Below are 24469 nucleotides of genomic sequence, written 5' to 3'. Positions count from 1 at the left end.
ATACTACATGCTTTGTTTTTTGTTTTTCTAGAAATATTTTCCACTGTAAAACCAGTCATAAAGTAATATATCTGAGCAGGAAAAAGAACAACCCAGTCAGTTACCTTTCAGTTGAAAAATACCACCAAGACACAGCACAAAATCAGCACAGGCTGCTTTGTCCACAAGAGGCACCACAATTGTCATGAACCTAATACTCACAATAATTTTGAAAGGCTTAAATTCATTTGAAAGTGATTGAGCTGTCATCAAGTTAATATTGACACTGATGCAAAACATGTATAATGTAAACGATCAAGGCAGCATTGTGAACAGCTGTCTTTTAATTCACTACCCATGCTAACGTTTCTGTCTGTAGTTTGGAGTACTAACTAAACCAACAAGAATACATCCAGCAGGACTCTTCATGTTTCAACAGCTGTTTTAGTGGCAACAACCTCTTTCTGAAAGTTGCCGTTTAACACAGTGACTCATTCATCTGAAACAACTGCTGCCGTAAAACGACCATAATGCTGTCAGAACTATGAAAAACTTGAGTCAGTGGTGGGAATATCAATCCAGACAACTTTCTCCATGAAGTGTAAACCGTCATTGCTAGATACAGATTTATTTCTGGGTTCGAAAATTACTGACTAAAAACAATGCTTCCATTCCCACAATTCCTAACAATAAAATTCAAAGTGTTTCAAAGAAAATCATATTTCCCTGATGAAATTGTGATTTTATGGTAAAACGTAATACTACATGGCAGCCAATTCAATTGCCCTTCATGAAATACTCACTTCTTCACTTGGTTTAACACAGTGGGGTTCTGAAGTGAAGCATTATTAGCATTACATAATTTACTGATACCATTCTTCGCAAGATTCGTAACGTTGCTCAGTTTAGGCCATACATGTGTGAGCTCCTCTGTTAATAATCGTCAAATGATCATTATACATAGCTGTAGACCTGAGACAAAAACTTAACTCTAACAAAATAACCGCTTTACTCTTGCAGAATTACTTTCTTCCCGAGACAGTATGACTTCATTATAGTATGATTATTTGTGATGCATTTCTGCATTTTAGCTTTACCCTCACTACATGTAGTCAAAAATCAAGTAAGGTCTTGATTCCACATCTTAAAAAAACACTTTCAACTGAACTAGCTTATTGTTGTTTTTTACAGGTCTATTGTGAAGATTTTTTTTTTCTCAAAACCTTTAACACAAGAAATTCTATAACTGGTAATATAACGTGAATAGGTAAGAGGAAGATGAGACAGGGCCAAATCTCTGATAAGGGAGAGCTTTGGCTTTTATTTGCATGTATTTGTATATTGGTGCACTAAAGGGGCAAAACATGTCAGCAAATACGTTGAATCAACTGTATTTTCTGGGCAGAAGCTTACCCTTGTGCTACGTCTGTAACAGAGCTTCAAGTTTTTTCAAGAGTAGAGAAGAAATGAGGTAACACGGGCAGGGCAGTGTGTCTGTAACATCCACTCAGGGGAAATGAATGAAGCTTTTCCGTGCTGAAATGTCTCAAATACATTGTCCACAATACGGAGTGAACACAGCGGTGGTTTCCACTCCAGTCATGCCCAGACTGCACACACGCTCACACACACACTCCCACACACAAAGGAGGAAGAAGACGGTGACTTCCCTGCTTCAGGGCACACGTATGCTAGGAGCTGAAACCGCTCGAAACCTGTCGCCATTTTCCCAAGTTAAAATACAAAAGACTGGGCTGAAGGAGCACACACCCCTTTTTTCAGTCCTCTGCCTGTACACATGTCTTTTCTCCAACACCACTCGTGTATAAGACGGAAAATGTGCTGCTTTTACCGTATTTCCGACACAATGAGCAGGAATGCCAAATGATAACATTTGCTGCCAATGAAAGGTGTGTTAGGCGAAGCGGAGGGTAAATTTGAAGAGTATTTTGTCTTGTTAAAGCAGATGGTTGCACACAGACAAATAGCTCGCCATTTTTGATAACTGACGTGTGACGTATCCAAACAACTGAGAGCCCGGATTTGAAATCGTGTTGCTGACCAGCGCGCTGACCAATCGACGACGCTGGGGGGTGGGACTTCGTTCCGTCAATCACGCTGGAACTATAACGGTGTGAATAGGGTGGGAGGGGGAGAATCCAATCCGGTTTGAGCTAGTTTTTCTTCCAATGGAACATTAACGTCTCGCTGTGCTGTGTAACAGAGTACTGGCACAGCTTTATCCCGAATATACCACTGTATTTTCTCCCGTACTGACTTTTATTTGGCTCGTTTTTCTTCTTTTTTAAAAACACCCCACACAAACCAACCATGCCTAAGAAGAGCAAAGTGAGTAGACCGACATCTTTCATGCACTCAGTAATACAACGCTAATAACCCCCAACTGCACTGTGTTAAATTGGCTTGTTACAGAGCCTTAGTTGTTAAGATGTTGTTACAGATATTCCTGAATATCTTCGACGTTAACCCAGTGCAGCAGGGACTTTTCCTCGCGTCTGTTTTGATTTTCTCAAGTGGTTGATTGTTGGTTTATCTCTTCTCGTGCAGTGATTATCTTTGTGCCAAGTGATTTTCCGTGTGCATGGGGCTAATTTACCGCAGGATAGTATTATGCACGAATCCTGTCGTGGTTTGATGCACTTTGCTGCCGTGTAGGGCAACGCGGGGTCGGTTTCTCAGTCGATGAAGGGTTTTTTTCCTGCAGAGAAAGTTGGCGGCATATTGATTGTTTCCAATGGGGGTCGTCACGCTGGATACCAAAGTTTCGCTTGCTAATAAATGCCTCGGAGAAATCGCATTTCGTGTTAATACCAAGTTTGTCTGCAATTGTTCAGCCCCGGAATTTAGATTGCGTACCGTGTGCTTACATTTTCGACGAAAAGTCAAGTTAAACTTCATTTCCTGGTCAAAAGGCACTGTTCTGAAAATGGTTCGTGCATGTGTATTATGTCTTCCTTGCAAGGCAGCGTCTGTTTTCAAGGGTGATAATGCATTTCTTAGAAGGCGTTCGTCGTGTGTGCTTTCGGTGTATTGTCGGCTCAGGCCACTCTCAGGTTATGCAATGGCGAGCCTCCGTCAGCGAAGCGCTGCTCTTGTTGCTGGGGGTTCTAGGAGATTCTGCTACCAGATCGACGGAGTCGCTGAGCATCTCGGAGGGGCTCTTTTTCAAATTCATGGCGGGAACACACACTGCTCGGTTTTTTTCTCAGTTCTCTAGCAATCCCATTTATTACCAATGAATGGTAGGAGTAGGAGGCGGAGTCCACCCCCTCCTCCACCGGAGTTACAGTCGGCGCAGAGAGGCATGAGCACATGACCCTTTACAAACTACAATATGCTTTATTTTGACCCGTGAAACCTGACTCAACCTGAAATGCTGCTTTTTAAGCAAAAGCGACCCACAAATTTTCCTCTGTTGTAATTTTTCGCTGTGATGTCGTGATTATGGTAATTTCAATCCCTGTGAACATGCTGACTAATGAGCGCAGCTCCATGAGGACTGTGATTAATATGCACTGATATATTCAAGGTTTCAGGCTCTATTATGCCAGATTTAAAAGACCAATCACAGTGCCAGCTCCTAACTAAAAAATGCATGAAGCTACATGTGCAGCCATAGGGTAATATTTTGTGAGGGAAACGCCCACTTTTGAGTTGCATAACATTTCTTTAAGCCCATGCCCCACTCCCCGTCACTTGTAAATCATATGCTCTGGCATCTGCCTCAGTCTGATCCTTTTTTTCTTTCTTTACAGGCACCTGCTACAGGAGAGGAACCAGCAGTAAGTCATTATTGAATAAATCCCACCAATTTTTTTCATGGTTTAAGTTAATATATGAATTTAAATCAGTTGAACTGTTAGTGAACCCATCCACCAGGGGTCAGCGCTGTGCCAGAGTTTAAGTTTTTACTTTGAAAATAATAATTGTTTTTTTCTCTTTCACAGCCCAAAAGAAGATCTGAAAGAATCAAAGATGTAAGTACAGAGAAGTCGAGACTGTCTCAAAGAAATACAACCTGTGACCTACCTTCTTGTAACATGACTGTTTTTGTTTGCACCAGCTCAAAGGTGACCAAGTCCCTGAAGTCGCCAAACCCAAGCCAAAGGTTAGAACTTGTTTCCAGAATGATTGTGGCACATTTATTAACTTCTGATTGCAGACAATGTCAGTGACACGTTTTATATCAATGTGTACAGAAGGCACCCGCTAAGCCTAAGAAAACCAAGGAGGTAGAGAAGGCAAAGCCTGAGGAGAAAGCGCCCGAAGCCCCGGCTGAGAATGGCGAAGCCAAACCTGAGGAAGAGGTAAGAGTCAGAGTATCAATTTCAGACATTCAAAATATCAACTTGATATGTTGATGGAATTTTGACACTTTGAATTTTGTCCCCTAGGCACCAGCCACAGAAGCAGCTGACGAAAAAGATGATGCAGCAGAATAACATCTCTCAAACCACGTCTTTTACCAGTGCTCCCTGTACCTCTTTTCTTGTACAATTCAGGGGAATATTTTTATCAACTATTTTCTAAATACAGGTTTTTTAGTAGTTTGATTGTAGAGAACACTTTTTTTTAATGAAAGAAAAAAGTCAATTTGGAGACAGGAATTTCATCACATCCCACAATTTTGAATCGCCATAGAATATTGCGGTCATTGTTGTTACTGTTGGTGGATTTCATTTCAGTTTTAAATGTGAAGGAGGGGAGGGTGCGGGACAGGTTACAGTGACAACGCGCAAGCATGCCATTATCAGGAGCTGGGGAAACAACCGTAAGAGATCTGCCTGCGTGGAGTACATTCCATATGCTTTATAAGGGACAATGTATGTAATCTGTGCTGGGGAGGGGCTGGACAGAGTCACAGGGCAACTCATTGTTTTATTGTTTATGATGAAGACCAGTGTTTTAGAATGTTTGTAAGCTTTGTTCCTCTATGTTAACTCTTGTACTCATGCAGTTTTCTTAACAAATCTGATCAATAAAAGCTAAAAATCGATAGTACTGGAGCTCTCCCTATCAGACTGTGCATCGCGTGTGTTGGTTGTGTCTCTGTTCTGTGATAGCATTGCAATAAATTTGTATAGCTGCTGTGATGAGAAATTTCAATCTTTCTATATGCAGTGTGTCATGGTAAATTTAAGGATGGTAAAAATGGAATTTGTTTTCTTAGCCAAGCTAATGAGGTGTGTAACCTTTAAAAAGTGGCTTCTTAAAGGCCCGCAGACAAACTGTACATTTTTTTGAGATGTCAAATGCATACCAGCAGTAGCAATATTCATGTGAGTTTAGGTATCTGTATCAAGTACAAGTGTGCAGTTTATTTTTATTTGTTTATAGGTGTACCTGTGTAATGATTGTTATCAACAAAACAATAAAACTCGGTTGGTAGTTGTGGCACTCTTTCATTCTGAAAAAAAATGTTTGATTTTTTTTTCTCAGTTAGGAACAGTGCAGTAATGTAGAGGTAGAATTCATTATATTTAAAACGGTTGAATTAATTATAAGCATGGTTTCAGAAAGACTCAAATACTTGGCTGAAGACACTTTAACAGTAAACTATAGATGTTTTAAATACTTGTGAGTTTCTACCAACTATCAACATCTCATTTTGAGTAGAACTTAACTCTGTGGGTGCAAGCATCAACTTTTGAAGAAGGTTTAACTGATGGTCAGACAACCTTGAAGCCAGTTACCTTTATTTACTGCTTTGGTAAAGTGGCCCACACACAGCAGTTGCTAAAAGGGCGAGTTTAGTTTCAGTAAATAGTAATTAAGTGTGAACATCAACCGTCATTTTAACCTTGGACTGAATACTCTCGTTTACAAAGAAACTATGGGTTCAATACGGTAATGGCTAATTTCATTACGAGTGATTCAGAGAATAACCACCTTAACATCATTCAGTGAAAGTTAAGATCATCTGCGGAGTCACGTTAAGCCATGGACGAGAGACAGAGCACAGTTTCAGCACCATGGACAGTTTCCCCTGAGCTCTCTGGTGGATCAGCTGATGAATTTCATCCATCGTCACTTATTGTTTCTCTTTTCGTGATGCTTCTGTATCAAAAAATAGATCCAGTTCAGCTCCAGTGTTGGTAAACAAACCGCGCACCCCTCGGCCGGATAGCCATACCTGTTTCACTTCCTGGTGAGCTCTGATTGGCTGTCAGTGCGGGGGCTGGGGTCGACTGAAAAGGTAGGTTATTTAAAAGACCACAGCATTGCTGCAAAACAACAAACTAACGCAACTTTATTCACATAAATTAAAGCAAACCTTTATGGTGTAAATGGATAGGAGGTGAATGAATACGCCATTTTTCATCATGGTGCAGATTTTGACACAGCAACAACAGAGAAAGTCAGTATGTCATTCTGCTAATTCTCAGTCATACATACTTTTACTTCAGTTCAATAGTTTGTTCTCACAATATGTGAAGAACTAGCCAAAAATCAGACTGGTTATGAGACCAGAAGCCAAAACTTTTACCTTAGTTTAATACCTTAGTGCATCAGCATTCATAGAGAAGCTTATGTGTTTTATCCTTAATTTACTTTTTTTTATCTGCTACATAACCAACGACATAAGAGTCTTTTGTGGTAACATGGTACAATGTAACTTAAGGAAGTTAGGATTTATGTCTCCTGGTGGAGGCTTAATGATATAACGTAAATTGTATGGTAGCAGTGGTTCCCAAAGCAGGACTCAGGAACTCTTGGAGGCAGGGGGATACATTCATTATTTTAAATACATAAACAATAAAAGGGGTACACTTTATAAAAAGCCATGAAATAAGAAAATAAGAAAAATAATTGAGATGACTCAGCCTGACAAATAATGGTATCAGTGGCTGCAGATTAATTTAGCTAACACAGCAATATGTGAACATAGTTTGATTTTCAACTGCTCAGCTAATTTCAGTCTTTGTCCTGTTTTTTTTTTTTTTTGTTTTTTTTTTGTTTTGTTTTTACGTTATTTCATCAACCTATTGTAGCATATACCAAAAGCAGGAAGTCGCTGGTCTCTAGCACCGCTATTTAGAGGGCCAAAAAGTTTGGGAACCCCTGTGCCATTCTAAGTATACTTGAAAGCCTGCTCATCAATCACATTTACTGGCCAAGACTTGCTGTTGTGCTGATAGCATTTATCACATTTTATTTAACTAACTTTTTCTCATATACAGATTATCATCCATAATCATACAGTGATGATGAGAATTAAAACTCCCCTATATGTGTTGTCCCTTAAATTTGGAGTTTTCTATTTCCTCAGCTCTTCTTTTGACAAGCTGCTGTTTTGTTGACAAACTCAGAGATGTCTCAAACTCCAAAGATCACAGCTCTTCTCTCCCTCACAGGGTATGAGACTTTGATCTCTAGCCACTGTGTCTTAAATGGTATCTGTTTTCATTGATTCCTGTTCTTCTTAGTGAGTAATTCAAATTTTGTCTATAGGTTGTCTGAATGATATAATCTTTAGATTAAGAATGAGGGAAACATTTGATCATGAAAAACAGGTTTGAAATAAAGTAAATGTGATGGTAGAGACAGTCTCTGACCCTGGCGTTATACAAAATGCAAATTGAGGATCACTTGAAGAAAACATGAGGAATTTGCACTTTAAAGTTCATTGTTTTTTGTATTGCCATGCAGTGTATCCTTACTGAGTTTCATGCTGTCAGAAGAAGTAGGGTTTTGGACCTTTGGGAAATATTCCCATGATGTGCTGGGCTCTGACGGCTGCAGCTGTATGTAGACTTTAGTGGAATGTATACAGTCCTGTGCCTAATAAGGACTGAGGGATTTCTGAGCCTCTAACACTATAATTGGAACTGCACGATGGAGGACTTTTTCATGGGGACCAAGGACACAGAGGACTTCAAAGTCACTGTATGCTTCTCAAATGCACATACTGACATCTGAGTATGTTTTAAGAGTAATAACTGCAAGAATTCTTCACCTGTATGAGCTGAAACTTTTTTTTTTTCACTGCTTCAGTAGAAATTAATTTAATCGCTTGCTATAACACAAGCCCCATCTTTCAGTAAATGAAGACAAGCTGAAGAAGAACAAAAACTTCAACAAAACAAAGTTTACTTCACATTTATTAGATGCCCTTATCATTTATAGGTGCATCAAACCGTTCCAGTTAAATACAGAAATGCCGACATGGCACAGAGTGTAGGCCCATTCTTATTACTCTATATTTAAGAGATGAGAAGTTAACAGTACATGTAGTGGCAGTGATAAAACACCTGTAACAATGTCTGATTTAAATCTGTCCTTATAAATATACCAGATTATAAATTCTTACATGGCCTACAAAGTTAAATTCTGTATCACCCAGCATAGAATTATGTAAAAAAATAGCATGATTTCCTATTATTCATATCGCTGAAATTAGCCGTTTACATTTGAAGAAATACTTGAGGTATCAGTTAAACGGCTGTGATGCATGCTACAATATTTGTGCAAACACCTAGACATACAATCGTCTAGAACGTACAGGCTTCTAGTTCACATTCAGTGAGTTAAATTGAAGTCAGAGAGTGCTGTGAGCAGCACACGTCTGCTTTATCTTAACAAACTACAATCAGACTCTTATAATACTGAAGTCCAGGCTTTTTCTAGCCTACGTTATCAACTTGGAAGCACAGAAATGTTGGTGTTTGATGAACAGTTAGGACTCTTTTTAGTGCTGGTGAATATGATGTAAGACATGTGATAGTAACATAAGTTATGACTGACATCTATTCTTAGCATCTATATAAATCTGTAAAAACTTAAGAGATTAGTTGATGTTTGGTTTTGTTTGGTCAGATTAGAGTTGTAATAATGTGCAGTATTCCACCTGCAGAGCATTCAGAGGCGCAGAGAACCGTCCGTCTGTTTAGATGACATGACAGGAACAGTTTGGGAAGATACATTAGTCCATTTTCTGTGCGATCCGTCCCATCTTGGTGCGCATGTTGCGTACCAGGAAGAAGCCGACGGTAGCGGCAGCCATAGTCACCTCTGCTACCCAGAATGCCATGTCCCAGCTGTGCTGTTTTGCAATAGTGCTGAAGGGAAGCCCGGCCATGAAGGCACCCACTGTGAAAAGAAAGTTGATCAGTTATGCAAATGTGTCATAACTCCAACGTTGTAGAGGAGATAAAGCATTTAAACAGCTCGGGTCTGAAAGGCAGGACACACTTCTGAGTAGGAGAAAAACGCACAATGTTGCAACTCTGCACTTCAACACTTATCCTAAAATCTGTTTTAACTTTTTTTTTCGCCTTTAAATCTTATTTTTTCTATTGTATCTTATTGATTTTAATCTGCTTTTTAATTTAATTCAAATTATTTTGTTTCCATTTGTTCTGTGTGTAAAGCACTTTGAATTGCCTTGCTGACATGTGCTGTATAAATAAACTTGCCTTGCCAAGGAGAAAAACTTTTGAGCACACCCTTAAGCTGCTATATTGCAGCATGTTAAATATTCTGATTTGTTTTAAACTCAATGGAAAAAAAAGACTGATACAAATGTTAAAAAAGGCAGGTAATGAAATGAAAATTAATTATGATGTAGTTAAAGAGGGGGTATTTTGCTTTCCTATGTAGGGTTTTTAAACTGCTAAATATTTATATGTTGTAGAAATCCCTGAATTTGTCTGTAAATGGTTCATTCTAAAGATAGCACAAGATCTTCAAGAGATTCTTAGTCCAACAGGCCTCCTCAGGTCTGACCAATAAGAAAGAAGGGGGTTGTGGAGCAAGAGGCCTTAAAGAGACAGCAGCTAAAACGAAGAGTTTCAGATAGAGGCTGAAATAAGGGTTTTCTAAAACACCAGTGTGAGAAAAAACGTTTATCTGTATCCCATTAGAGCCTGACATGGGAGTAGATTGTAACTCCTGTCCCATCCCACACCCACAGAAAAAAATCCTGTCCCGCCCAATCCTGGGCCAGAGTCAAAAAAAAATCCTGTCCCATCCCAATCCCAGTAAAGTTATTTTTTTTTTTTTTTACTTTTTTATTGAGTAATTCTTACCATTAAGCATTGACAATACCTTTATGTTTCAATGGTAAAAAAAAACTGCAGCAAGAGATCTGTCCAGTTCTCTCAGTTTAATAGATAGGTCCTTACTTCTTACTTTGCGTTAAGCCGGGCTCACACTACAGGAATTTCAAATCCTCAAAGAATATGAAATCGGGTTGTATCACACATGGAAAATTTTTGCAGATTGTTACCTCTTAAATCTTTAGCACGCACTAACTGCAAGATTTGAAACTAATGACACCAATAATCTCACCTAGATTATCTGATCAGAGAGAGGGATGCACCGCGGTTTGACCTGACGCTTTAAGCACACTGCTGGGACAGGGGGAGAGAACAGCGGAGCAGTCTGCAGCGGTGCCTTTCATCCATTACGCACGTGCATAGGGATAGACGTGAAACTGTTGCTGAATCAGTCAATTATGGTGTGATTTCACACTGGTCTCTGACAAAACAGTTTGATACAGTATGAAAATGATGTGTTATTTTTAAAAAGGCATTATTTAACTGGCTCCAGTGAGCCAGTGGAGCGCGCAGTCAGCTGACCCAGAGCCTTTCAGTTGCGCTTTGAGCCCAGCGAGTGGGCCACTTCTAAAGTGGAGCCCTAATCTCGGAAGGAAGCAATAAGCACAAAAATGGAGAGTCTATTGATACAATGGCTGTAGATATTGTTTGCTGTCAGTCGGTCAGTCAGTTTGTAGCACATCGTATTCTACGGCAGTGTTTACTCCCTTGGTTGCTGTTCTTCATTGAATTTCGGTGGAAGACAGCTGCCAGGAGCACTGTTGGCTTCTGTGAAGTGTAGTTCTTTTTACAGGCCTTACAGTGTAGGCTTATTGGAAATAAACTACATAATGCGGCACGTCACATATTATATTTTATCTTCCTGAATTGGTTCCCGCTCCCGTCTGCTTCCGTTAACTTTTAATCCCGTACTGTCCCAATCCCATGATTGATATAAAATTGACTCCCATCCCGCGGGAATCCCGTGACCCGTGGGATTGCCGAAAAAATGTCAGCCTCTATATCCCATGTAGAACCACTAAGGCGATAGGGAGAGTTTGAAGCCCCCAATAACCCCCTTCTTTAACACTGAGAAACTGAACTGGCTCAGCAAAACATGGCGAATTCAGTTAAAGACCCAGGTACATGTTGCACTGAAAAACAAATCAGCACCAAACATCACATGAAGACTTATATTTTGATCTCCACGTTGGTTAAAAGTTTAACATTAGAGAATGTATCATGCTACTCGTGTGAATCTGCAGCTTACCATTAGCCATGAGCGCTACAATAGCATGAGAGGTTCCACAGAAGTTTGAAGGAGCACTTTCACTCGCTATCACTCCAAACAAGGCAATTGGTCCGTAAGAAGAAAATCCAAACATAGCACCGAGGAAGAGGATCCAGATCTGAGGGTGATGGCAAGAAAATGTGTTTCAAAAGCTGCTCCAAGATTCACTGGCAGGCGTTTCTATTTCAGTAGTGTTTTGCGCATACCTCCTTTTCTGACACACCAATGAGGACAGAGACAGGATGAATGACTTGTACCCAAAGAGGAGCCTCCTGAGGAAATGAACAGATCTTTAATAAAGCCCAGTTTTTATTTTAAAGCACACTGATGATGAGAGGAACAACTTAGAGCTTACTTTTGGGATTTCAGGAGTGATGGTGACTCTGAAGAGGTACATAGACACGTACATACCAGCCATCATGAGGATGAGCAGACCATGGCGAGGGTTACCATGTGTGCCCAAGCCTTTCTGAAGGAAGACAAGAACAGCATTTTTGAAACACTGAACTCTTGACAATGATTATTTTTGTCACACTAATCCCAGTGTGTCACTCACCCGAGCCACAGCTCTGTCTGTAATGAAACCTGACGCCAGGCTGCCCACAAAACCTCCCACCTCCAAGGCACTCATGTACGTACTGCCTGTAAATCAAAGATGAGGTCAGCAATCCGAAGGTTACGGTTTAATCAGTGACAAGCTTCACACTGTTGTAATAAATACCCATGAGAGCAGTCTGGCCTTTCTCCTGCATTAGGAACAGCTGTCCCCAGTCAGTGGCAGCTGTCTTCACTCCAAACACCACCAGGTAACCCACAGACAGCACCCACAGGAAGGGGGAGAGGAGGAACTCGCGCAGGGTGCTCTCACTGTTTCCTGGTGGACAGGGATGGAGATATGTTAAAGTGAATTGATACAGAAACAGAACAAGAAATGACACACTAGTTGGAGCTAAATGACCAAGGTAACGTTTCCCCCCCTTTAGCTAGCTAAGCCAGCCTGTCACGAGACTGCATGGACTTTCACAGACCAGACACACAGGGAGGCAGAATATCATATTCAAAGTCTGACAGTCTGCTATCAACCTTAAGTGATCAGACATGCTTCAGGTGTCCTCACCTCCCTTCCCCCCTTTCTTGGCTGCGGCCTCGATGCTGGGCAGACCCACATCTTTGGGCTCGTTCTTTACGAACACGAGACAAACTAAAGAGAAAGCAGCACAGAAGACGCCTGACATGGTCATGATGGTCCTCCAGTCGTAGTACTGAAGCAGCACTGTGACCAGGAGGGGACCCAGACTCCCAGCCAGGTTCATGCTGCAGGAGAGGACAGACCACCAGGTTCCAAACTGGGATGGCTCGAACCACTGCAGGAGGACAGACACAGGATGAGACGCAATAAAATAATGAACATTTAAAAGATCTTATGATGCAGACAGTGTCAGAGAATTTACTGTACTTACGGAAGTATAATGGTACACAACTAAAATAATCAGAAATCACTTCATTTATGCAGTCTTTCCTTGATTTAATAAGATAAAATATAAACCAACATCAATGACACATACCCTGTCTATAACCTCATTATGTCTCGGATGTACTTTTGCTTCTCAAAGATTTTTTTTGGTGTCCATCCCCAATCTGGACCTTGGACTCCATTTAATCTTAAGTATAAAAACATTGGTGAGCATTATTGGAGTCATTCAAGCAACATGAAACCTAAAATGAGTGCTGGTAAAGACAAAGTCAGTGGCATTGCATGCCTTCTTTGACATATCGTTAATGATTATATAGGGCAAAATAATTGGACTTCACTAAAACAATGTTTGAGTGAGAGAAATAATTTCTCCGACGTACCATTCACAGTCTGAGGAAGGTGTGTGGTGATGGGTGCCCCTGCAGAGTCTGCTCTCTGTTTATTTTAATTTTCATACTAATTTGGTCATTTCAAATGTGCCAATCATTGTACAGTGTTGTAATGCTCTCTGTCAACAACCTGCAGCTCAGGGACCAAGTGGCAGTGCCCTCTCCCTCCTCTGCTCTGTCTGTTTCCAACAGATAAAAAAGTAATATGAGAATCTTTATGAGTCATGAAACAGAAGTATTAGCTTAAGTTAATCTTCAGTTATATTTTAAGGACTTTTTTCTCTCTGTTGATAAGAGTGCTAAAGACAGACATAATATTTGTGGAGAGGAGAATGGGAGAAAGGCCAGGAGTCAAACCAGCAAGTGCTGCAATGAGTGCTATAGCCACTGCGGGGCACACAATTTAGACCACTAAGCTAGAAATGATACTTTCTGTAAAGATATGTCTAAGTTTTTATTTTCATACTTAACTTTACTCCTACGTCAATTGACCATTCCTGCTCACTTTCGCCCTTCCTCTTCCATTTAGTGACAGAAGTTTCTGATGAAAGTTTGTTAAAAGATTTTTTTTTTAAATTAAGCATTAAAACAACAGATACTGTATTGTTTACAACAAGTGGAATTGAAAAGTAACACACACACACTGAGAACAGCTGGGTTATTTCATCAACTCAGCTGATGGGTTATGAAAATTTTGAGTTATTTATATTAGATTTTGGTTATTTTTGTGCAACTTAAGCACCAAGTTAAAATCACTTAACCCATCACACATTGGTTGACTCAGAACCTGGTTTGTTTGTCATTCAAGCGTCATATGTCGTCATGTTGTTGTTGTTGATGACGTGCTCCACCAACCAGACACCAAGACAGGCTCTACGTCCTGAGCATTCCTGCATATAAGCACCTTTTCAGTTCAATATTTATTATTTAAGGTCCCATATTATGCAAAAATCACTTTAAGTCTTTTAGTGAAATTTGTGTATCTTTGGCTTTCCTCCCAGCCCACAAAATGTGATATTTAATGACTAAACCTGTACTTAGTAGTGCTTGTGAATGTAAAATCCTGACCTAAAACATGCTGTTTGGATTTGGGGGATTGCAGACGTCAGCGATTCCCTTTTTTGACCAATCAGGAGCAAGTTTGACCTGATTGGTCCACCGGAGCAGATGCCGCCGAACCCCCTACCCAACCAATCCTCTCCCCGCTGCTGTTCTGAATGCCAAAGTTGAAGTGCTGCTTTGTTTTTGGGTGTAAAAAGACACATAGTTCCATGCACAAGATTCCCATCTCGGAAGAAGACGAGTCTAAGTGGCTAGAGTTCATTTATCAAGGAAATGTTCCAGCTACACTCAGTAAAACTGTGCATGTGTTTATGCTAGTCACTTAACGGCCGACTGCTTTTCCAACTTTGGACAGTACAACAGAGGGCTAGCCAATAGACTGGTCCTGAATCCAGGCGCATTACCAACCATCCGCCAACAAACCTCGAACCCTGGAAATGTGAGTATTTCAAACGCTGTGTGCTGTGGAGCAGATGTAAGAGCTTTTCCTCAGTGTCCCCCCTGTCTCTGTGTTAGCTTCAGGATGCTAACTTTAGCTGCGGTTAGCCTGTTGTTTTAGCCTGTAATGTTACGGTAAATGAGCTTCGCTGTTTTCTAAACATTCTGCACTCTGAGCTTGGTAGCCGTGGTTACATGGCGCCGCGGAAGAGCGTGACGGTTTTAGAGGTGGCTCATTTACATATGAAGGTCACGCCCACTAAATCAGAGCGTTCTGAACAGAGGGGCTATGAGAGCCTGGAAACAATGCTGCTGTGCTTGATTTATTGGCTTTTTGGACCAAAACCTGTTACTACCATTTTATGAAGACATCAATGATCCATATTAAACTGCAGAAAAGGAGCAGAATATGGGACCTTTAATACAATATTCTCTGTATTCAAACTTCAAATAACTGCCACTTTACATTTGAAGACAATGGTTTTAGCAAAGTAATTTTTGTTTGGACAACGTTTTGAAACTGTGAGTGAGGATGGAACACAATGGATAAGACCCTGATGTACGGCACAATGTTGCACTGGGGTCAGAGGCTGTCTGTGCCACTCATGACATGAACTGATCATTTGTACGCCGCAGCACAAACCAGTTGTCTGTGTTCTACAGCAGAGACTAACTGTCTGTGCTCCATGGCGCAAACCAGTTGTCTGTGTTCAGCAGCATGGACTGGCTGACAGTGCTTCACTTCTCCATGAGCCATGTTGAAAATGAATTAAAATTGGACTAAACCTTTATTTAGTGTGTGTGTTGATTAATTTAACCATCAATTAGGATTGATGAGTGAAAAAATTCATGTAGTTGAAACAACCGAGAATTGTAATTAACTTGACCCAGAATTTGGGAAGAATATTCAACTCATCTGTTGGGTTAATATGGACCAACCCATCCTTCTGGGTCAAACTAACTACTGCTAGGCAACAACCCAATTTCAGTTGTTTTTAAACCCAGCATTTTAGTGTGGATGATTGAAAATTATATCAGCCTTATTTTCTTACTACAAACCACTTTGTAACTGACATATAGTGACTGGTTTCAGTGACTTTTTTAAGGCGGCAAGACTTGTGTTTCAGTCAACTCAAATTTCCTGTTGTAATCTCCAACACAAGCTTGAACATGCTCCCTTTTTAATAAAATCAAAATGTAATAGACTGGTCTTCAAATGAATAAATGAAATTAAATAGCAAAATTAGCTGTTTTTTGTTCCAGATTTTCAAGTCTCTCTTGGATTTTTGTGGATTCTTCATGAGACTCTGAACGTTGTTACGTGCAAACAGTTTTAATATTTCAAGCTTATTTCCTGTGGTTGGAGGGGGGAATTTGGGATGGAAGAGCATGTTGTAACATTTCAATTTTTTTCCATCGTAACCAGCGCACTCGTGCATCTAAAACACTGGTTTAATTCTTTCCTGTTTAACCGCCTCAGGACACATGGCGTCAGAGCCACACGCCCTCATGATGTAATCCGGCTGAAGTGGGCCAGAAGCATTCCTCCCACAGAAACACAACAGAGTGGCACAGTAACCAGTAACTTGAGAATCCATCGAGCAAACATTTGAGGCAGCTCAGGGGCTGATTTAACCCCCGTGCTGATCCTTTTGGTGTGCCTGTTGACTCAGCTGTGAACAGGAGCTGCAGAGGTGGAGCTTTTAAAGATGCTTCTCTCGCTGAAAGACAATCAAACCTTTGGCCGAAGTTGTCTTCTTTAGGAGAGATCTGCTGAGGATCTTCTATTAATACGTTCTGCTGTAATCTGATCCCACTGGGCATGCTGAACACATGCCAAAGCCTATTTATTCCCCACCTTTGCACACTGTTACTAAACACAGCTCCTCACATGACTTAAGATGTCAGAGCTAACAGTGATGCATTTTACTACTTTTTACTTGAAGCTTAGCTCCTCTGAGTGATCAAAAACTAATCAGACACTAAGATTGATAGGTTATCAGTGATATGGATCTTATGGCCTGGGATAATCAGTGTAAATATCTGAGGATTACTCAAAAAACAAGGCTTTGCCACTGTTGACCCAAAGGGTCAGGGTCAGCCCTGAAAAACTGCAGGAGACAGAAATCCTCCACTCACTTTTACAACCCACAGACAGGTGCACAGCAAAGTGTAAAAACAGACAAACTTTCTCACAGCAGGTGGCGGCCAGTGCAGGATTAGAGGATATTTATCCTCACTATCTATTTTATAGTAAAATTTAACAAGTTAAAAGCCTAATTCCAAATACAGTTTGACTGAAGGAGCTATTTTCTTCATTCACACACACTGCACAGGGTGACAAGTCAGCATTTCCTTAACATTGACGACTAAAAACTCATACACTGCAATAACTAAAATCTAAGCAAATGTTTCCGTCCTATTTTTAGTAAAAAATTGTCCCATTATACTGGATATGAGCCACATTTCACTAACAAGTCCAGAAACATGTCTTATTTTAAGTTTTTTAAAGAAAAAAAATGAAGACTGAATTGCTTGTAGCAAGTAAAAAAAACTGCCATTAGGGTAAAAAAAAATGTGTTCATCAAGTTTTTTAAATGAAAAATAATGTACAAGAAAATTTATATTTTTTTTCTTATTACAATCTAGACTTGATTTTTTACTATAACTAACTTGACACAGGACACTTGTCTGGACTGCTCAGGTGAATGTGGCTCATGTTCATTCAAAAACTACTAAAACTTCTTGAAAAAAAGATAAAAAATTACTGAAAATTAGAGAAAAGAACTTGATTAGATTTGAGTTTTTTGCAGCGTATTGCTGAGATGACGGCATGTCTAACACAGAACATGATCAGAACCCACATGGTTATTGCTTTGGCTTCATTTATTTTACAGTGGGAGGATATAGAGGTGTGCTGTCCAACTTTACATACAATTGATGAAATTACATTGTCATATTTAACAATGTTCTGAACTAGAGGTGCACAGATCACAATTTTCCAGCTGATCACCAATCATGGATCTTTAAAAAAGCCTGACTTGCCGATACCGATTTTTACTTTTTATTTTTTTATAACTGACAGGATATGCCTTTAATGTTCCAGTGTTAATTAATTTAGAGTCATTGAACAATACCTGTGAAACAATAAAATCTTTAGGTTTTAACTTAAACAACCAATAAAGTGTCCTGAGTTTTAGGTCTCTGAGCAGAAAGCAACAATGGCTGGCTGTCAGACCCTCCAAAAGATCAGTTTCATACGTAAGGATGGGCCAATCACTGATCTCCCAAAATTACAGAAATTGGCACTGATCAGTGCATGTCTATTCTGAACCGTTTCATGGTATCCCTTCTGTGTTTGATCAGCTCACTGTATCAGATTCTTCAATGATAAGGGCCCTGTACCACAGATGGCAGTCTTGATGGTGTTACCTTGCGCAGCACCTTCCCACAGGGGGGCCAGCCGCAGCCCTGTCCCAGGCCGTTGATGAACCAGAGCAGGGAGAACATGGACACAGTGGACGACCAGGAGAACACCACGTTGATGCCGCCTACCACGAAAAGGCCAATGGAGAAGAGCCAGCGGGCGCTGATCTGATCCGACAACACACCGCTGATGAACTTACTGATGGCGTAGGCCATCGTCTGACTGCTGGTGATCATACCTGCAGAGACACAACATGAAGGTCAGTCAGACAATACCCTGAAGTACAGGAGACATGAGCTCACTGGATGACACAGGCCATTCTTTTTTGGCTACACTGAGAATCAAGCAGGTCAGTGTGTCAGTGCACCAATTCAGGCCAATTTTTTTTCTTCTGCTTTGGATTAGTGTATAGATTATAGCACAGTTAAAAAGTTGTTGAAAACATATGCTAATCTCAGTTTCCCAAAGTTCAACGTGATCTTTTTTTGTGTCTCTGTTTAGCCAGCTGGAAGCCTTTCCACTGGTTTTAAGATGAACCCTGATTGTGGAGCTGTGTGCCAGATACTGAGCCTACTTCTAAGTTACTTTCTGACCTCTGTTATTATCGTACACAGGAGTTCATGGTCTGAACTGTCAGTTTTAAAGTCTCCTACATTCAGCATTTTGTGAATTTAAAGAGTCATGGTCCTTTTTCATAGTAAAATAGACTACATGAATTGGCATGATTTAGGGTGTTGCTATCTGACTGAAAAGTTGGTACAACTTTATCTTCATCTTTTTAATGTAATCATAAAAACTATATCAAATAAATCCAAAACACCAACACACAGTGGAATAGTTTGTCTTCAAAAGATGGTTTGTGTCCTGTTACGTATTCATTACACTCTAGATTTCTATCATTTCTGTTGAGCTCCTGCTAAAGGGAACTGCATAAAGGTCAAGTGAGGTGATGAGAATCTCTTTCATTACCCAAACAGATGCCTCACATAGCGAAGCGTTGAAAGAGAAACTGAACACACTTCATGTGCACGAGCAGCCAGACACTGAGCCAAGAAGCAGACCTTCAGCTTTCAAAGCACAACAAAGTTTAGGATGAAAACTTCAGCATTTTTTCCAATACTTTTCAACCTGCAACAGTTCATGCAAATCCCTCCGCACTAGTTTTGAAAAGCTGAATAAGCCAGATTTAGGCATATGCTGAGCACTTGCACGAATGTTGTTCTGCAGACTCTAGTGTGAAAAGAAGCATAAAAATATTCTGATTTCTCTCTTACCCAGGTCATCTTTGTCCAGCTTTATCTCATCCATCACAGAAGGCATGACGAAGGAGAACGTTTTCCTGTTAAAGAAGTACAGCGAGTAGCCGGTGAACATGCAAAGAAAGATGGCGACACGGTAGTAGCCATATCCTGTGGCCCCCATGGCTGCACTTAGTTGAAAAAGGGTGATGACTAAAAACAGAAATCCTCAGTTTTCCTTCAGTGGAGCCTTGTTTTCGGCTCCTCTGACATCCAGATTAAAGCCAATCGAGCTGCTGTTTTTTTTAGGTTATTCTTAGCACAAAGTTGATGCCATCCACTCTTTCTTTGCTCTGGGATAATGGAGAGACAAAAAACAGAAGAAGCTTTGGTCTGGCAGCAGAGTGTGCCTCGGTCCCTGAAGGCGAGGCAGTCTGAACAGCAGTGGTCCTGCAGACAGGCTGGTCAGTCTATCTGTGAGGCTGCTGCTTGTAGAAGCCCGGACAGAGGAGGGAAACCTGACACTGGCCTGAAATGAGAACAACATAACAGACATAATTTTAGACATAGATAAACGGGACAGGTCAGTCTGCAGACACAGACCTTTAGCTTGTCTTGAGCTAAACTGAACTGGTGAGATAACTTTAAGCTCTGCAGAGGATCAAAAGATGGATGGATGGATCTAAAGTTGCTCGCTGTAACCTTTTGGTAGCAGGGCTGTGTATTGGCAATAATTTATGTTATCAAAACACAAAGACTGTTTTCTGAAATTTAAATTTAAAAAACAGATTGATGATATCTTCACAACACAGCTCTTGTACACTTGTGAATCTGTAGTGCATGTCTTGACAGTCCACCACTTGAAATTCCCTCAGATTGCTTGTTCACACACGCCCTGTACAACATTAAGTTTTCTCTTGAGGACAGGAATGTGGGATGAGGTCTGACAAGGCCAGGCGTGATGTATAAAACCACAACACAGCAGAGGCTACTGTGAAATGTTTACCAGACATCCAATATGGGGGTTCCAGCAACTGAATTTGAGACACGCTGTGTCCAAACTTAGAGGGGGGATCCTTTAAAGGACCAGACATCTGAGTCTGCTTTAGGGTGCTCAGGCTGAACTACGGTGAGTTGGATTGGTCTTAAAAAGAAACTTCCTGTTTGTGTCACATGTTGCTGTTCCTGTCACAAAAGAAATCGATATAGCAATAATTACGATACTTTGACCTGTTATAAAATATCATTTAAATTCTTAATATCAATATTTTTTTAAAAAAAATCATATTTTAGATTAGATGGATGTACAATAGGTCTTCCACTGTGGTAGATGGCGCCGAAGAGCTACTCTGCTGTGTGTTTCCCATTAACTGTATAATAAAAATAATCTTAAAGTATACTCAAAATAATTTATTCCTGAACTTCTTGATGTGGGTGTTGATGCTGTAAACATTAATGTTTTCTCTCTGTTATTGGGTCAGTTAGTTTAAAATAATTTTAGGTTTATTTTTTACAGTGTAGTAGACTAAGTAATAATCGTAGCCATGTTTTGTGTAATATTATTAATATTGGTGTATTATTACACCAAGTGGCATTTATCAGTTTCACCCATGACTTCAACCAATTTTTTTTCAACATTAGTTTAATGTCAGAGTTGTTTAAGTGACAAACTTGATGCACTTTGTGTTTTCAAGTTAAGTGCATGTATGAAAAACTGAATCTGACTTTCAGTATTTCAAAAACAATAAAACAAAAAAGTTGTTTTCAATAAAGTAGTTAACTGTTTAGAATAAAGCAAAATATCACAATATTGTGATATATTACCGTACCGTGACTTAAGTTTCATGATGCGTATCGTATCCTGAGGTTATTGCCAATACTCACCCCCACAAAATACAGGTAGCTACTAGGGCTGAACAATTAATCGAATTAAAACAGACATGGGGATGTAATAGCAGGGTATATGCTAAAATCCTGAGGTTGATTTCAATACCTTTTTAAGACTTTTTAAAAAACCTTTCAAAAAGTTTATAGACTTAATCGTGACTTTGAGTTGTTGTTGGCATCCCATCTTTAACAGTTGTAGTTTACATTTATACAGAAACTATGTAAGCTGAGAAGGAATAAAGCTTGAAAGAATAAATGAAACTAAAGGCAGGTTTATCAACACTCTCACAACAAGTAACAAGACTTATTCAAGGCCAACTTGCAAAAAAAAAAAAAAAAAAAACCCGCAAAATTATTAAATTATTTTCAAAATTAAGGACATGGGCCTTGTGTGATTTCCTTTTATGTTGTATTTAATTTCTCTTTTTAAAACTAGTAGTAATTTATAGCTGGTGTATATACCTCTCACAATCTTTATTGTTGTATCTTATTGTAACTAAAATCTTTATGTATTTCTCATGTACGAATGTTTAACGTCCTAATCAGGGGACTGTTGCAAGGAGGAAAATAGATACTCATGGATAATTTTGGAGTCAAAGCTTGAATACCCTTAAAATTTAATACCTCATAAAACCACAGTTAAGACTTTTTAATACTTTTTAAGGGCCTTAATTTTCCCATAATTGATTTATCAACTTTTAATACTTTTTAAGACCCTGCGGACACCCTGAATAGAGTGCAATTTTCAAATCGCAAAGGCTGCAGTTTAAAAAAATAAAATAAAAAAAATAAAAATTAAACAAATGTACAAAGACCTGGACGGAATATAGTAACTTGAATTCGTTCTTCCTGAAACCCAGCAAAAGTCAAAATGCTGCTTTTTCTGGCAAAAATAGTACATGTCTACAAGGGTTGAAGTGAAATCAATCTGTATTTATTATACGGTGATTTTAATAGCTAAATAAAGATATGTTATTCATACCAATTCATGCATCAATTTATTTAATTTATTTAATATTCCATCATCATGTGTAGGCCTGACCTACAGGAAATAATTGTTTATATGTTGACAGTATCCTTTGTTGCGTTAGTCATACTACACAATGATTTATTACTTGTGTTTAGTGAATAACTCAGAAGACAAAAATCCCCCCCCCCCAAAAAAATTGCATGCTAAATCGCAATCGCTAAACTGGTCTGAAAAAATTGCAATCAGATTATTATTCAAAATCGTTCAGCCTTAGTAGCTAGCTGGCTAACATAGCTAATGTGACTCATCTTAAAGAGTAAATATTGTGCTTCTTTGGGCGTTATACTGTCCTTCTGGTGCCTCTACTAGCTTCACATGATTTACAGAATGATGTTTTTTTTTTTTCCTTCTTCTTTGTCTATTTCAGTTTACAACCAAATTCAGGGATTACTGTACTGGTTTTGAAATTCTGCACACCTGTAGTGTGAACACCACCATTATATTAAAAATAACTTCAAGATTTATTGCATCCGTCTTGTTTTGCATTGGTCTCTATGTCGCTGAGTTGAAACCAAATATGAGTATTTCACAATGTATACATCAGCTGTTTTATAATTTGCTCAGTATATCAATAGATAAGAATGCATTCTATGCAACCTTTGGGGCCTGGGAAAGTGGGTTTCATCTTTCAGCTGCATTAGCCATCTTTGAAATGGGACAAACTCAGACATAATCAGTATTCAAATGCTCCCTTTGACATGAAACCTCTAAACTGTGTCACAGCTGATATGACAGGTTTGGCCTTTGTACCACCTTCAGGTGAAGCTGGACGTATTCACAGTATCAACAGATGACTGTATAGGAATACCAGAGTTTAAAGCAGCTTTATCTCACCCAAAAACATTACACTGGTCAATAACACATCGTGTAAACATGGTCACATACCACCACTGATTTGGTGACTACTACATCACATGCCAGATTAAATAGGAAAAAATTACCATTTCGAAGAGTACATTCAAATTTGCAATAAGTTTTTGATCTAATCAGAGCAGAGATATTTACAATAGTGTTTAATAAAAAAATATCTGTAAAGATAGATTTCTGGATAACATGTGACAGTTAAATACAGGCAGCTTTCCAAAGAATCAGAACGTTACAAAACGTAAAACCGCGATAAGAAGCAGTTTAAATGTTTTAACCCTCCAAAAGGTTAACCTAAGTTTGTCCTTATTTACAGCCCTCAGTCAACCCTGGTTCAGTTCAGGATAAAGTGAAATCCAGGACTACATCCCGTCGTGCTTTAAGTTTCACTGGGAAACTGCCATGCAAATGTCATAGTGGTTCCTCTAATTCTGCACGCCTGGCTGTCTGGTTTGGAGGTCTCCAACTACTCTGGAAATATCAAGTGTCGTGCACAGGCAACTTTAACTCAGAGGAGTCACGTGATTGTGGTCTGTTTTTAGAAATATACACGTTGCGATGAACTAACATGATCTATAAGGTTCTTTCTAGTAATAAGGATGAAGCTTACTTTAATTACACGTACACGCGCGATATGTTTCCCACTAAATGTAACGAACACAGCTCACCGGGCTTTACTGAAACATGGCAGACACGTTGTATCCAACAACACTTTGATAGCGGACCAACACTTCTCTAAAACACCATTTTTGGCCAAGTTTGTACAAAATACCCTCTGTTTCTGCTGGCGGACTGATTTACGGGGCGGACCGTTCCCTTTCTACTCAAATTTCTCTAAAATACCAACAGAAACCACAAAAAGCTGATACTTCGTGTTGTCAGAGACAGTTATTGCCGCCTCTCTGCTCGTCTGAATGAGGAAATGTGGGTAGAGAGCTCGTTACCTTTCATTCGTGCCTCTCGCGCTGATCCCATCCATGCAGGAGGACGCTGCGCGTTCACGAGTCTGCAGCTCTTCTTAGGAGCGCGTCCCCGCGGAACACAGAGAGGAGGAGAGGAGGGCAGTCTTTGAGCCACGGTGGCAAATACAAGACACAGATTCAGCTGGCTGTTTCTACAGTAGCACCCCCATTACTGTGTGTGAGCGCACCTGCCGGGCTCTATTGTGCATGTGACGAAATCTTACGCCATCAAACTTAGTCCATCGAAAAAATGTGCGAATACAAATGTGTAATCTGACGACTGCATATTATCATTGTTTTGACTTCAAATGAACCTGCAGAGTAATCCAGTATAATCAAGGATCTATTTGTCTATAATCCTTGATGTATC

General features: G+C 39.7%; 2 protein-coding genes across 2 annotated transcripts; one reads left to right on the top strand and one right to left on the bottom strand.

Moving 5' to 3' along the window:
• The first annotated feature begins 2125 nt into the window (after nt 1-2125).
• Nucleotides 2126-4554, top strand: hmgn1b (high mobility group nucleosome binding domain 1b). The gene is made up of 6 exons (XM_074672242.1): nt 2126-2328; nt 3756-3782; nt 3948-3977; nt 4064-4108; nt 4200-4307; nt 4395-4554. Exons 1-6 carry the CDS (start codon nt 2311-2313, stop codon nt 4440-4442), a joined length of 276 nt encoding a protein of 91 aa, XP_074528343.1. The 5' UTR covers nt 2126-2310; the 3' UTR covers nt 4443-4554.
• Nucleotides 4555-8107: 3553 nt separating this feature from the next.
• LOC141791207 (glucose-6-phosphate exchanger SLC37A4-like) lies at nt 8108-24192 on the bottom strand. The gene is made up of 10 exons (XM_074671476.1): nt 24082-24192; nt 19393-19885; nt 18124-18356; nt 12446-12692; nt 12050-12202; nt 11885-11970; nt 11684-11797; nt 11535-11600; nt 11308-11446; nt 8108-9090 (listed from the first exon to the last, which is right to left on the bottom strand). Exons 2-10 carry the CDS (start codon nt 19538-19540, stop codon nt 8924-8926), a joined length of 1353 nt encoding a protein of 450 aa, XP_074527577.1. The 5' UTR covers nt 19541-19885; nt 24082-24192; the 3' UTR covers nt 8108-8923.
• Nucleotides 24193-24469: the final 277 nt, after the last annotated feature.

Source organism: Halichoeres trimaculatus, unplaced genomic scaffold, assembly GCF_033239565.1.
Source record: "Halichoeres trimaculatus isolate MK-OKI-2021-1 unplaced genomic scaffold, fHalTri1.1 fHalTri1_scaffold_6, whole genome shotgun sequence".
Classification (NCBI taxonomy): Eukaryota; Metazoa; Chordata; class Actinopteri; order Labriformes; family Labridae; genus Halichoeres; species Halichoeres trimaculatus.
The sequence above is the reverse complement of the archived record's forward strand: the minus strand, read 5'-3'. Positions and strand labels throughout refer to the sequence as shown.